Genomic DNA, 16,489 nt, shown 5'->3' on the forward strand with positions numbered 1-16,489 from the left:
CCTTCTGACTTCAAGTTCTGTGCTCTATCTACTGTGTCACATAACTGTCCCATAATGAGTGCCTTCAACGAATTGGCAATACTCAAATGAGGAACTCTTACATCTACTAATGCAGGTTGGAAACTTTTAGCTATACACAGTCTTAGAGAGTTGCCTTTAGTACTTAGAGGTTACGTGGTCTGTCCAGGGTCACACTCTATGTGTTAGTGGTGGGAGATGAATATTGACTTCTTTGGTTCAAAATCATCTCATTACTCACTACCTCACTAAACATCTCATTATTCAGTACCTCGCTAAACCAAACTAAATATTAGATTCTAGAAAGTCTTTCATAGGACTCAGAGATGGACTATTTTTGATGTGAATCTTCTGCTTCCTCCCTATTAAAAACAAATGATAGCTAGGGATTTTATATGATACTTTAGGATTTGAAAGCACTTTATATCTACTCTCTCATATTGCTCCTCACAATAGCTTTGTGAGGTACATGCTGTACTTTACGCCCTTTTACAAATGAAGAAACTGAGGCTGAGACATGGTAAGTGCTTTGCTCAAGGTTATACCACTAATAACTGTCTGAAGCAGGATTTGACCTCAGCTCTTCCATTGTTCAGTACTCTAGCCACTATATTACATAACTGCCTCTTTGTAGGCATGACTCAATATTACAAATACCAAATTAAAAAAAAAAAAACATGCCTGCCTAGTGTCACAAGCCATTGGATGTAACAGAAAGCTCTCACCTTCAGAAGAAACTGCATCTCATTTTCCAGAAATTCCTTCAGTTCACTTTGGCTCATTGTGTCACAGTCCTCATCTTGGCCACAATATTGGTAGAAGACATCCAGGATGGTGGCGATGCTTGTCAGGAGATGAGACATCTTAGTGCACAATTTAATTGACCTGGAGGGAGAAAAATGTGACCTCTCTCTGTCATTTCTTTACTACTTGTATTAGGGGCCAGTAGCAATTAACTGGAATAATGTTATTGAATTTATTTCCCATGTCATCTGTTTCACCTGTGAAACAGTCTCATAGGGAAAGATGGGGCAGATACAATTCCTTCTCATCAATGCAATAAAACACTTATTCCTAGAGATCTTAAGCTCTGAGGTCCCCCAGGAAACCACAAATGATAGGACTGGAAGCACAGGCTGTTCTTACTCTAAGGAAGATCTTAAAGGGAGGGGAAAGCAAAGCTCCCAGGTGTTTATGGTACGTTAGCACATTGTAGGCATCACAGTAGTCAGAGCAGTTCTGGAAAGCATGGAAGGAATTATCTGGTTCCCCACCCTCACTTTACAGATAAGGAGAGTGAGGCTCAGAAAATTCAAATGACATGCCTAAGGGAAGAGAAGAGGAATAAACATTTATAAAGTATCTACTATGTGCCAAGCACCGTGCTAAGTTCTCAGCAAATATCTCATTTGGTCTTCACACCAAATCTGAGAGGTAGGTTATTATTCCCATTTTACAGATGAAGAAACTGAGGCAGACAGTGGTTAAGTGACTTGCTCAGGGTCACACAGCTAGTGAGTGTCTGAAGTCAAATTTGAACTCGATCCTTCTGATTCTGGGCCCAGGGCTCTGTGGATTATCTTGCTACCTAGCTGCCCTAAGGTCACATAGCTACCAAGGGGAAGATCTATGATCTGAATGAACCCTGTTCTGGCTCCAGTTCAGGGTTCCTTTTCCACTTACCCTATTTTCTGCATTTACCCCTCGATGCAATGCAGGTACCTGTAGTCTTAGCAAGACTGAGTCCCCACTTACCTAGTTCACCAAAGGAACACGTAGGATGGAGATGCAAGGAACTTGCAGGCACTAACTGTCTGGGATGCTGGGCTTTTTATACTGGATTTAATTGTCCATCTCAGGATACTGACGCCCTTTCTGTGGGATGGCCTGATTCTTTTTCAACCAAACCCAGCACCACCTCTCCCTCCAGCCCTGTCATCAGGGACATTAGTTAAACTAACTGCTTCTCACCTACTCATCTATAATTACATTAGGAGCTCCCCAACTTGACCCAGTATCAGCCCCCACCTATCAGTGTGTTAGGACATTTTTCATAATGACCTCTGTGGGCATCACAAATTTGCTGAAGGCAGGAACTTTAGGATTATAGGGTTACTGAATTCAAACCTGAAAAAAGGGTCATGACAATTTAAGAGTTCAACTTCCTAGTTTTCCAAATGAATAAATGACCTGGATATGTGAAAACATCAGCTCTTACCATGTGCCGAGCACTGTGCTTGTTGCACAAACACAACAGCAAAGCAGCACCTGCCCTAAGTCAGTTTCTATTCAAACAAAAGAGAAGAATATGTAAAGGGGAAGTGTGGCCAGGGAAGGGTGTTAGAATCTGGGGAGATAAAGGGATGCCATGTGGAACTATAGGACAGTTTACTGACATGCAGAAAATTGGGCACAGAGAGGAAGTAAAAGCACATGATAAATGATGGATATCAATAAGAATCCTGGGGTGGTTTTTGGCATGGGATAGAAAACATGGTTTAGCCTCTTCTGGGGCAGACTAGATATAGCCAATATCCTTTTCTTAGGAAGGTGTTAAAAATCATTAGTCACATTGGTGTATAGTTTCTTGAATTATAGTGGCTAATCCTACCCCATTCCCTTTATGATCACTGAGTGCCCCCATGTCCAAGTTATTCCTTTCTGATTCTATGTTCCTTCTAGCATTTTGCTTTCTGGCTGCTCCTCCTATATGTAACCTTTTCCAAGATGAAATGAAGTCTTCAGAGGTACAACCCTTGTTTGAGAGAAAGCAGTCTCTGATAGTGCTCATTTCATTAAAAAATTCATTATAGTGTATCTTTTTTTGTTTGGTGATAGATACATTGCCCTTCCTCCTACCCCCCCCACCTCTGGGATGTGCTTGTGATTCTAATGTTGTCCCTGAACTTCTTCCTTTGACTATATTTTAGTTTCTCCTCTTGTTGAGAGACCAAAAAACTTACTATCCTTTCTCTACTCACCACAGGGCCAGGTGTGAATATATTCCCCAAATCCTATTCTTTCATATTTCCCATTTTCTGAAGCATATGACTTCCCATTATGCAATCTCTTCCATCAATGGTATTGACTTACTTATAAGTTAACTTGGAATTTAGTCTATTGAATGTTAATTCACTTCTTCTTTTTCCCCTTTACCTGATTATTTAAATGTCCTTCTTAAAGCATTAGTCCGCTTTTGACCCTTGGTGATCACTTTTCAAAACTACTCGGTCCAAGTTTTTTGAAAACAACAAAACAATAATAACCTGTGAATACAAGAGACTTTATTTCCCTGATTACCTTTTTTGATATTTGTTTTTATTTACCTTTCTTACATTTTTCTTATTTTGAGTGTTCTCAAGTCAATGGTTTTAGTCATGTCCATTTTAACTTTTATAATTTCTGAACTTAACAAACACCAAATATTGAGTATTTCCTTATACATTTTTGAAAGCGAGAGCATTGCACATGAAACTGCAAACCCCTGATCTTTAGAACTTGCTTTTCCTTTTGAGTAGAAATAAATTCAACATGTATCTTTCTTTTAAAAAATTATTATACTTAAAGTTTTTGTTTATTTAATATTTTGTTTTCTTTCCATTTATCCGTAAAAAACATTTTTATCACTTGTTTTTTAAAAGTTTGAATTTCAAATACTTTTCTTTCTTCCCTCCTTTCCTCTTCATTGAGATGGTAAGCAAATTGACAGGTTGTTCATGTGCAGTCATGCAAAACACATTTTCAGATTAGCCATGTTGTGAAAGAAAACATACACAACAAACTCAAGAAAAATAAACTAAAAAGAAGTATGTTTTGATCTGCATTCAGACTTCATCAGTTTTTTCTCTGATTTTTTCATTGTAATATTTTTTCATCGTAAGTCCTTAGAAATTGCCTTGCATCATTGTATTGCTGAGAAGAGCTAAGTCATTTGTAGGTTATCATTATACAATATTACTGTTGTGTACACTGTTGTTCTGATTCTGCTCATTTCATTTCATGTTAGTCTTTCTATTTTTTTCTGAGAGTATCCTGCTTGTCATTTCTTATTGCACAATACCATTCCACAATAATCATATGCTACAACTTGGTCAGACATTCCTTATTTGATGGACATTTCCTCAATTTCCAATTCTTTGTCACCACTAAAAGAGCTGCTTTAAATATTTTTGTACATATAGGTTCTTTTCCTTTTTGTTTTTTTTTTATCTCTTTGGGATACAGAATTAGTAGGGATATTGCTGGGTCAATAGGTATTCATGTTTTTATAACCCTTTTGGGCACAGCTCCAAGTTGCTTTACAAAATGGTTGAATCAGTCCACAATTCCACCAACAGTGCATTAGTGTCTCAGTTTCCCCACATTCCCTCCAACATCTGTCATTTTCTTTTTCTGTTATATTAGCCAATCTGATAGGTGTGGAGTGGTACCTAAGAGTAGTAAGAATTTGCATTTCTTAAATCAATGGTGATTGAAAACACTTAAAAATATGACTATAGATAGGTTTGATTACTTCATCGGAAAACTGCCTATTCATATCTTTTGATCATTTATCAATTGGGGAATAACTTATTTTTTATAAATTTGATTCAATTCTCTATATATTTGAGAAATGAGACTTTTGTCAGAGATACTTGTTGTAAATTTTTTCCAGTTATAATTACTGTCCATTTCCCTTCATCCTGTTTTTGTCCCATGCTCTTCCTACTCTCTCTCCTTTCACCCTGTCCATCCTCAAAAGTATTTTGCTTCTGACCACTGCCAATTTGCTCCTCCTTCTTTCAGCTCCTCCCACCCCCTTCTCTTCCTACTTTCCTGTATGTAAAATAGACTTCTGTTCCCAACTGAATGTGTATGTTGTTCCCTCTTTGAGTCAATTCTGATGACATTAAGGTTCAAGTGCTCCTACCTACTTCCTCCATCTTCCCTTCCACTGTAAAATTTCTTTTGTGCCTCTTTTATGTGAATTAATTTACCCCATTCTACTTCTATTTTTCCTCTTCTCCCAAAGTGTTCCTCTTTCTCACCTCTTAATTTTATTTTTCAACATATTATTCTGTCATATTCAATTTACACCCATGCCCTCTGTCTATGTATAGTCCTTCTAACTGACCTTAATAATGTTAAAGTTCTTAAGAGTTACAAGTATCATCTTCTCATGTAGGAATGAAAAACATTTAAACTTACTGAATCCCTTAGGTTTCTCTTTCCTGTTTACCTTTTTTTGCTTCTCTTGATTCTTGTATTTGAAAGTCAGATTTTCTATTCAGTTCTGGTCTTTTCATCAGAAATGCTTGAAAGTCCTCTTTTTTATTGAATGCCTAATTTTTCCTCTGAAGGATTACACTCAGTTTTTCTGGGTAGAGGATTCTTCTGACTCCTTTGCCTTCTATTATATTGTATTGTAAGCCTTTTGATCTTTAAATGTAGAAGTTAAATCTTGTATTATTCTATGACTCCATGATATTTGAATTGTTTTTTTTCTGACTGCTTTCAATATTTTCTCCTTGACCTGGAAACAGAAATTTAGCTACAATATTCCTGAGAGTTTTCATTTTGGGATCTCTTTCAGGAGGTGATTGGTAGATTCTTTCAATTTCTATTTTACTCTCTGGTTCTAGGATATCATGGCAGCTTTCTTTTTTTGTACAATTTTTAAAATTAATTTTAAACTGCTAACAGGGTTTTACTGAGCCAGTCTTTAACCTGAGAATGATGAAACAGCAGGCCAGAGACAAAGTGTCAGTAATCAGGTAGCCATTTAATTTTTAGTTTTTATTATTATCATTATTTTAATTTTTAGCATTTAGTTTCATTTGCAAATCAGGAATTATCCTGATCAGAATTCTACCTTGCTGAAGTGAAGGCAGAAATTATATATATAAATCATAAGTGGGAAGAGAGGGGGGATGGTGCATTACAAACAATCTTTCCCAGGGCCTGAATGGTTCCCACAACAAACCCACAAATGGAAGACAATACAACAATTCTGGAGTATGATGAAAGCAATACTATTTGAGTCCTTGGGGGTCATTACTTACTGGGTCACAGGACCAGAGTTCTATGGTGGGAACAGGTTATACAGTCTTTTATTTGTTTCATTATGCAGGCAGAAGGATACCAGTGATTGTGAGCCTTGTCAAAGTTTGATTGATCAGTTCAAACTGCATTGTGAGTTCTGTCATAAGGGAGGTAGTTCTGAAAAGTCTAATCTATTAGTATATTCATTAGACATATCATATAAATTATTATAAAAATCAGGATTCCCTCCACAAAACAAATACAAAATGAGAAAAGGAAAAAAAGTGTTGCACACAGCACAACATGTGCACAGCAGAACATAAGAGGGCATGCAATATAAAATAATAAATTTCTAATTCAAGAAAACCTATATAATAACTACACATTATTTTCCAAGCTACCCAGTTTTTTTTGCTTCCTTGTAAATTTTCTTTTGTTCTCTTCTGTGCACTTTTTGCTCTGTTTTCCTCCCTCACCCATCCAGAAGCCCATAATTAAACAGAAACACACACACACAAATATCTATAAACATGCTCACATACACACTCATACACATATATGTAAGACTATAATATGCATATATCCACTTATGATCTCCTCATCTTCCTTTATAGGTCCAATTCTTTCCATGTTTTTCAAAATTCACCAGCTCATCATTTCCTACACCACATCAGTGTTCCAACACAATCCCATACTATTTGAGAGATTATCTGTGAAAGTTTTGCCTCTAATTTTATGCATTCCGTTTACTCTTGGCTTCACTGGTTTTATTTATAGAAGAAAATTTTAATTTTAAAATAATAGAAATTATCCACTTTACACTTCAACAATGTTCTCAATTCATAATATGGTTTAAGGTCTGATACTGCTGAGTTTACTTCCTTTACATTGTTTCCCTCTCCTTCCCCCCCTTTACATCTTCCCCATTCCCCAGTTTCTTTGCAATTCCTGACCTTTTGTTCTTCCAAATGATCTTTGCTATTATTTTTCTAACAGATAATTTTTTTTAGTAATTTTATTAGGATGACATTAAATGAATAGATTAGTTAGGTAAAATTGTCATTTAAAAATGATTTTGGCTTTACTTATCCATGAGCAATGAATATTACTCCAATTATTTAGCTCTGACCTTATTTGTTTAAAAAGTGTTATATGTTTATGCTTATATAGTTCCTGTATCTGTTTTTTGCAGGTATACTCTCAGATATTTTTTTTGTCTTGTTATTTTAAATGTTCTAAAACAATCTTGAATAATATTGCTGCCACTCTGGCAGTTTTTCTTGATAGTTTTTTTGAAAGGTCATGTCTAAGGTTTTTTTTTTTTCTTTTTTGATCATAGCTTTTAAGTAGTCCTATAATTCTTAAATTATTTCTCCTGGATCTGTTTTCTAGGTCAATTGCTTTTCCAATGACATATTTAACATTTTCTTTTATTTTTTCATTCTTTTGATTTTTTTAAAATTGCTTTTTGGTGTCTCATGGTTTCATTAGCTTCCACTTACCTAATTCTAATGTTTAAAGAATTATTTCATTGGTGAACTTTTGTATATATTTTTTCCATTTGGTCAATTCTGATTTTAAGGCATTCTTCTCTTCATTAGCTTTTTTTGTGCCTCTTTAACCATTTGACCTATTCTAATTTTCAATGCATTGTTTTCTTCAATATTTTTGTGTTCCTTTACCAAGCTGTTGACTCTTTTTTCATAATTTTCTTGCATCACTTATTTTCTTTTCTCAATTTTTCTTCTTCCTATTTTATTTGATTTTAAAAATACTTTCAAGCTCTTTCAGGAATTCTTTTTGGGGCTTAGACCAATTCACATTCTTTGAAGCTTTGGATGCAGCAGTTTTGACTTTGTAGTCATCTTCTGAGTGTATATTTTGATCTTCTCTGTTACCATAGTAGTTTTCTATGATTAAGATCTATTTTTGTTTGTTTGTTCATTTCCCTCACCTATTTCTTGACTTTGCTTCTTATTAAAGTTGAGTTCTGCCCCTGAGGCAGAGTGGGCATTGGATCAAGATTCGGGGTTTTTTTTTGTGTAGCTGTTTTCAGAACTATTTCTGGGAGTCTGTAAGTTTCCATTCTTCCAAGGTGGTCTGATCTAAAGAGAGGTGTGTTTACTACTTTTGTTGGCCTGTATTCTGTTCTGTGAGCTACTCTAAGCACTCTTTTCCATCCCTGAAATATATCAACCCCCACCCCCCCACCATTGTGGCCACAAATTCTAGTGTGCTGGTGCTCTTCTTTGTCCTAGGACTGCAACCCAGGACTGTGGTCAGATGAGAATATGGGCGATACCACAGAGTCCTACAGCTAGCAAAGGGACCCCATATAATCTTCTGAGTACTTGTCTAATCCCTTTACCATCTGTGGGCTGAGGCAGCTACTTCTGTCACTGATTCAGTTGCCCCCAAGGTCTGCTTCTGGTTTTCTATGGTGCAGCCTCTACTGTTTGATTTAGACACTAACTCTGGTGAGACAAACATTTCCTGCTGACCTTCTAAGTTGTCTTGGGCTGAAAAATCATTTCACCCTATTCTTTTGTGGATTCTGCTGCTCCAGAATTTGTTTTGATGTGCTATTTAAAGTTGTTTGGAGGTAAATTTGGGAAGCTCATGTGAGTCATGGCCTTTCTACCATCTTGACTCCACCCAAATAATTTTATTTTTAAATGATGAAACATTCATCTTCCCTTCATTCTGGGAAAGAAAGAGAGGGAGGGAGGAAGGAATGAAGGAAAGAAAGAAAGGACAGAAAGAAAGAAGGGTGGAAGGAAGAAAGAGAGGAAGAAAATGAAGCAAGGAAGTGAGGAAGGAAAGAAAGAAGAAAGGGAGGGAAGGAGGAAAGAACAAAGAAAGGAGGAAGTAAGGAAATTTAAAAAAAGGAAAGAAGGGGGAAGAAAGGAGAGGAATTGGTCATTTGTTTTCAAAAGAGTCACAGCAGTTGTGCAACTTCTGCCGACTCAAAAAGAACCACCAGAGACTTCACACAGATTATCACAACCACAGTTTACTCTGAATATATTAAAGAGTTCACACAGGTTATCAAAACCACAGTTAACTCTAGAAAGTAAAATAAAAAAAACGAAGCCAAAATAAAACCAAAGAGCTACTAGTGGTCATAAACAAAAAGCTCTCTTTATTTCATTGGAGGAAGGAAATTAGATAGGAAAGAAAAGAGAGAAGGAAAGGAAGGAGGAAGGAAGGAACAAAGGAAGGAAGGGATAGAGGGAAGAAGAAAGAATGGTGGGAGGGAGAAAAGAAGAAAAGAAGGAAGTAAGAGAGGAAGTTAGAAGGGAGAGAGGGAGGAAGGAAAAAAGCAGGGAAGGCAGAAGAAAAAAGGAAGAAAGGCAGGGAAGAAAGGAAGGAAGGGAGGGAGGGAGAGAAAAGGAAGGAAAAACAAAAGAAATATAGAATTCTAGTATCGTGTAAGTGTAGTCAAGCAAAACACATTCCCACAATGGTCAAAGTCAAAGATGATTTATTCTTCATATTAATTCATTGTGTCTCTCTTATGATATGGGTATTTTTTGTTGTCATTCTTAAATCTTTCAAGACAATTTGTTTCAATAATCTTGATATTATAGTGTAAATGGTACTGGTTTCGTTTACTTCACTCTGTATTAGTTCATTCAAGTTCTTCTATATTTCTTTGAAATTATCCTTTTCTTCTTTTCTTACAGCAAAATAGTCTTCAATTCCATTTATATTCCCCAATTTGTTTAGCCATTACTCAGGTGATGGGGAGTCCCTTAGCTTACAACATGTACATTTCTAGGCTGTACAGCTTGATGCCTCTTGCTTTCTTCCCATTCTTTTCTCACTTTTTGGGGTAGTGGAAAAGAGATTCTATTCCTAGCTCAGATCACCTTCTCTTATTCCTCCTTCTCAGTGGGGGAAAAAAAGAGAAAAACTATCCACTTGTAACATATAAGCACATAGTTAAACAAAACATTCACACATTGGATATATACAAATATATATATATATATAAGTTTACATTTTGAGCCCATCACCTCTTTGCCAGGTGGTGAATAGCATGCTTCCTCATTGATGCAATCATGCTTGGCCATTACATTGATCTGAATTCTCATATTTTTCAAAATTGTTTTCATTATGTTGTCATAGTACTTATGTCTAAATTGTTCTCTTGGGTCTGGTCACTTTCATTAGTTCATTTTAAGTCTTCCAGAGTTTCTCTGAAACTGTCACTTTTGTCATTTTTTCAAATGGCAAAATGGTTTTCCATTGCGTTCATATACTCTCATTTTATTTAGCTGTTCCCTAACTGATGAACACTCCCTTTGTTTCCACTTCTTTGGCACTCACTATAAGAAGAGCTGTTAAAAATATTTTTGTACATATGATTCTTTTTACTCTTTCTTTAATCTCTTTGGATCTAGTAGAGGTGTGATTAAGCTAACGGGCAGATACAGGTTAATACCTTTTGGGGTATAGTTCCAAATTGCTCTCTAGACTTGCTGGACCAATCCAGATCTCTACCCAAAGTGCATTAATGTACCTCTTGGCCAACAGTCAGTCCTCCCAACATTTGTCATTTTCCCTATTTTGGGGTTATATTTGCAAATCTGGTGGGTATGAGATGGAGCCTTAGAGTTTCTTTAATTCTTGTTTATTAGTGATTTTGGACTTTAAAAAGTTTGGTTCTTGATTTTTTCTTTCGAAAAATTGTTTGCTCGTATTCTTTGACTGAGGATCTAATTGAGAATGGGGAAGGGAGGGAACACACATTTGTATATTGTCTACAATGTGCTAAGTATTTTACAAATATTATCTCATCTCATCTTCACAACAATCCTGTGAGGTAGGTGCTGCCATTACCCCCATTTTACCATTGAGAAAACTGAGGCAAACAGAGGTTAAATGATTTTCCTAGAATCATATTGATTGGTTTGAGATCAGGAAAGGAGTACAACAGGGTTATATATTGTCACCTTATTTATTTAACTTATAAGGAGAGTGCATCATATGAAATGCCAGACTGGATGAATCAAAAACTGGAACTGAGATTGCCAAGAGAAATAGCCACAATCTCAGACATGCAGATGATTCCACTCTGATGGCAGAAAGTGAATAGGAATTAAGAAGCCACTTGATGAGAGTAAAAGAGGAGAGTTAAAAGTTGGCTTGAAGTTTGACAGGAGAAAAAACTAAGATCATGGCAACTGGTGCAAATGGTGACTGCAGTCATGAAATTCAAAGATGTTTGATCTTTGGAAGAAAAGCTATGGCAAATCTGGACAGCATACTAAAAAGCAGAGACATTCCTTTGGCAACAAAGATCCATATAGTCAAAACTATGGTTTTCCAGTAGCAATATATGGTTTTGAGAGTTGGACTATAAGGAAAGCCAAGTGCCACAAAATCAGTGTTATTAAACTGTCATGTTCCTTGGACCAGAAGGTCAAATCGGTCAACACTTAAAGAAATTAATTCAAGGTATTCACTGGAAGGTCAAATACTGAAGCTAAAGTTTAAAAATTTTGTCCACATAATGAGAAGATAGGACTATTTGGAAAAGACCTTGATGTTGGGAAAGATTGAAGGCAAAAAGAAAAGAGGATGGTAGAGGATGAGATGGGTCAATTGTGTCATGGAAACAATGAACATAAGCTTGGACAGACTTCAGGAGATAGTAGAGGATAGATGGGTCTGATGTGATATGGCCCATGGGATCACAAAGAGTCAAACATGAGGGAAAAAGTGAACAACAACAAACCAGGATCACACAGCTAGTAAGTATCTGAGGCAAAATTTGAACTTAGATCTTCTTGACTCCAGGCCCAGTGCACCACCTAGCTGTTTTTCAGTGAGGTATCATTACCACTTGTATAGACATGCAACAGATGCTTTATTTTTTCTTGTTGTTGACATTCCATTTATAATTATGATTGGGCTCAGCTTTGTAGGATATGTTACCTTAGATAACAGCATAAGCTTGTATGCTTTTTGGAATATTACATCTGACTCAGTTCTCTGATTTCTTGTGGCTGAAGAGTACTTCCAAGCTATTAAAAAATATTGTTCCTTCATAGATGAAGGTGTTTCTCTTAGTAACTTCAAAATTTTCTCATTAGTTATTGGACTTGTGAAATTTTAATACATGATGAAGGGTTGCAAGCATGGATTTTGGAATTATTTCATCCAATTTCCTTTGGAATTATTTTGAGGATTTGATCAAACACAAAGTGTTGTCTATATTCAAAAATTACTGTCAATTTTTTTGTACTATTCCCTGCAGGACAGTATTATCATATTCTTTTAGAAGACCTATAATTAAGTTATCTGTTGCAATAGCCTCCTAACTGGTTTCTCTGTCTCAAATCTTTCCAGACTCCAATTCACCTTCCACAAAACTGTCAAAGTGATTCTTCCTAAATCATCTGTTTGATCATGTTGCTCTTTCCTCAACACAGTAAACTCCTGTGACTCCTTATTACCCCGAGTCTTAAATAGGAACTCCTCTCTGTTTGGCTTTAAAAACCCTTCACACCCTGACCCTTGCCTAGTCTTCCAATCTTCTTATGCAATACTTTCCCTGACACACTCTAAGGTCCAACTAGACTGGTCTACGTGGTGTTCTCCACACTCACTGTGCCATCTCCTCTCTCCATGCTTTTGCATTGGCTGTCTATCCCAGATACTTTCAATTCCCTCCTTGGTTGTTAGTGAATACAGCTATTAAAATTCAAATAAATATAAATATTTGTTCAATTGACTGATTTCTAAATACTCTGTCCTCAAGTCCACAATTTTATCTTCTATAGAATTCGTGTTCTTTCAAAAGTACAGTGTAGTAGAATGGTGCCTTTAGAGACAGAAATATGTACATCAAAATAATCACAAATATATACACTATCGCCAACATTTGAGAGGCATAACCCTTTTACCCCTTTAAGCAGAGTTTAAGCTTTAATTCCAAAAAACATCTGGGCTTGAGTCCTAGACAGACTGGCTTCTTAGGGTTTCCATGCTGAGAAGTCTGGCTACTACATCATCCCTCCTGAAATCCTGGCTCCACCCTGCTTACTTACTCTAGGAGAATAAAGGACAAGATGATAGAAAGAGATAGCAAATGACTTGGTGGAATTACTTTTAAAAGCACAGATAGTCAATCAATGAGGCTACCCTTACCCACCCAGGTAGCTGGTGCAGTGGACCGAGTTCTGGGCCTGGAATCAGGAAGACTCAAGTCCTCAAAGAGACAGGAGTACCAGATCAACTTACTTGTCTCCTGAGATATATGTATATAGGTCATGAAGCAACAGTTAGAACTGAAAATAGAATAACTGACTGATTTAAGATTGGAAAAGGAATACAACAAGGTTGTATATTGTCACCTTGTTTATTTAGCTTATACACAGAGTATATCATGGAAAATGCCATTTTTGATGAATCAAACGCAGAAACTAATGTTGTTGGGAGAAATATCAACCATTTTATATACGTAGATGATACCACTCTGATGGCAGAAAGTAAAGGATAGTTAAGAAGCCCTTTGATGAGGGTGAAAGAGGAGAGGGTAAAAACCGACTTGAAGCTTGACATAAAAAAGATAAAGAAACCCAAGATTATGGCCATTGGTCCCATCACTTCCTGGCAAATAGATGGAGAAGAAATAGAAGAAGTCTTAGATTTTATATTCTTGGACTTAAAGATCACTGTAGACAGTGACAGCACTTATGAAATTAAAATACATTTTTTCCTTGGAAGGAAAGCAATGGCAAATCTGAATGGCATACTAAAAAGCAGAGACATCACCTTGCCAACATAGGTCCATATAGGCAAAGCTATGGTTTTTCCAGTAGCAATGTAAGACTGAGTTTGACTATAAGGAAAGCTGAGAGCTGCAGAACTGATGCTTTCAAATTTTGGTGCTAGAGATTTTTGAGAGTCCCTTGGACAACAAGGAGATCAAGTAAGTCAAAACTTAAAAAAATTAATTCAGGGTATTCACTGGAAGGATAAATGCTAAAGCTAAACCTTAAATGCTTTGGTAACGTAATGAAAAGATAGGATCCACTAGAAAAGACTCTGATGTGGGGAAAGTTTGAAGGCAAAAGGAAAGGGGGATGGCAGAAGATGAGATGGATAGATAGTGTCATCATGTTAGCAATGAGCACAAGCTTGGATGGACTAACAGAGATAGTGAAGGATAGAAGGGCCTGATGGGCTATGATTCATGGCGTCATGAAGATTTGCATGTTGACTGAACAACAACAAAAACCTTTTCCCATATGCTAGGGGACATAGAGATCTCTGCCTTCCTCAAACTAGATCTGCTCAGAAGCAAGGTTACAATTATCTTCTGTTTCTTTACTTCCAAATGTTCCTCTACTTGTGTATTTTTGTGTTCTAAATGTATTATTTTTCAGAGTCACTGTTTCTTTGGAGGGGTTCCCTGTCACTGAGAGACAGTAGGGTACAGAGGGAAGAGTGTTGTACTTAGAGTCATGGGATGTGGGTTCAAATCCTTGTTCTTCTATTTACCACCTGTATAAGCTTAGGCAAGTCACTTCAATTTTCTAGACTTTTGCTCCTTTTCTATATAAAAAGGAACTTGAATTCTGAGGATTTTAAGGTTTCTTTGAGCTCTAAATCAATCATTTCTCCTTCCCCCCTTAATATTTCTAATTTAAACTTAAAAGAAAAAAATGAAAGTGAAAAATACTGCAGGAGATGTGGAAAAATTGAGACACTAATTTATTGTAGGTGGAATTGTGAACTGATCCAATCATTTTGGAAAGGAATTTGAAATTATGCCTAGAGTTAATAAATTACCTTTAACAATACAACTGCTATGTCTATTTCCAGATGTGATCAGGGAAAAAGGAAAAGAACCTATATGTTCTAAAATATTTGTAGCATTTCTCTCTGCGGTGGCAAAAAAGTGGAAATTGGGGAATGGCTGATCAGATTGTGGTATGTGATTATAATGGAATATTATTGTGCTATAAGAAATGATTTTAGAAAAATGGGGATAGACTTTTGAAGACAGAGTCAAATGAGCAGGACCAACAAAATGTTGTATACAGTAACAGCAATATCATTTTAAGAACAACTTTGAGTGAATAAATCATTTTGACTATTATAAATACCCAAAATAACTACAAAGGACCTATGAAGGAAGATGCTATCTGTATCCAGAGAAAGAAATGATAAATGGAAGTATTAATAGAATGTATACATACACATACATACATACATATTTGTGTCTAATAGGAGACATCTCTAGGGTGTAAGGGGAATAAAAAAGAAATTTACATGATTACTGTATATTTAAAAGGAATTTTATTTAAAAGGAATAGCAAGTTATTCATAAAATATTTTCAGTTTCATGTTCAATCCTCTTTGAAACTATGCTACATTGCGGAAATGCTTGTTTTATTCTATAAATCAAACATAAAATAAAAAAGGGAATAAAGTTGCATTTCTATTTGGAGCAATACTGAAGCATCTTACTGTTTAATGGTGATCTTTGGGGAAACTACAGATTTATTTTTTTTATCAGGAATTTTGGATTTACTTTCATTATGATCGCTCTCTCTCTCTCTCTCTCTCTCTCTCTCTCTCTCTCTCTCTCTATATATATATATATATAGATATGTGTGTGTGTACACAAATACACACACAGGCACACACACACACACACACATACAGTTCTATGTCTTCTGTCTTCCCTGAGTTTTTATCCATTTTTTCTTTCATGCTTTTGTTTTACTGTTTTTTTCTTTTAATTTGCTCTTTGCCTTTCAGCCTATTTCCTTTATTTGCAGTGACATAATCTCTGGCTCCTCTTTCCGTTCTTTGTCCTTTCTCCCTTTCTCCTGCTGCACATACCTGCAAGGCTGAGCATACAGCTGAGGAATATGGGGGACCTATTTAGATACCTGTATATAGTCTATCATGTGGGAAGATGATTACCCCTGGATAAATTTCTCATGTCCTTTATCTTAGGCATGGAAGAGTATGAGTCATTTCTTATAACTAGCTACTTGTTATTGTCTTTCACTCCCTCCCCAGTTTCTACTTTTGCTCCCCACAGTTGTGCAGAATCAATACCTTTGGAATATTGTTAGTATAAAGCAGAGAAGATACAGACCATTTTATTTGATAAGCAATTGTTTATTGTCAATTATACTGAAATACAATTTGCAGGATTTACCAAATGTCCTATAGTAATGAAGAGTCAATAATCTTGAGTTTGTTAACAGTCTAAGAGCTATACAATAAAAACATATATTTTCCCTTATTTTCTTCTTATAGATAACATTTTCCTAAGGAAAGTCTGGTGAAAGGAAGAGATAGTCTAAAGTCAGAAGTTGAAGGAATTGTTCGCTATATTTCTTCGTGATTTAGAACAGTTTCTGAATGAACAGCATTTAATGTTATCAGAGCCCACATTTTTGCTCCTTGGATCAAAATG

General features: G+C 36.0%; 1 protein-coding gene across 1 annotated transcript in view; it reads right to left on the minus strand.

Moving 5' to 3' along the window:
* The window catches only part of LOC140522997 (uncharacterized), a 32,744-nt gene that overhangs the window by 8,103 nt on the left and 8,152 nt on the right, over window positions 1-16,489 (minus strand). Inside the window, exons 3-4 of the mRNA XM_072638109.1 lie at window positions 15,904-15,923; window positions 744-903 (exon numbers count right to left, since the gene is read on the minus strand). Of these exons, the coding sequence (XP_072494210.1) occupies window positions 744-903; window positions 15,904-15,923 (180 nt within the window). The remainder of the gene's footprint in view (window positions 1-743; window positions 904-15,903; window positions 15,924-16,489) is intronic.

This window comes from Notamacropus eugenii, chromosome 2 (genome assembly GCF_028372415.1).
Source record: "Notamacropus eugenii isolate mMacEug1 chromosome 2, mMacEug1.pri_v2, whole genome shotgun sequence".
NCBI classification, from domain to species: domain Eukaryota; kingdom Metazoa; phylum Chordata; class Mammalia; order Diprotodontia; family Macropodidae; genus Notamacropus; species Notamacropus eugenii.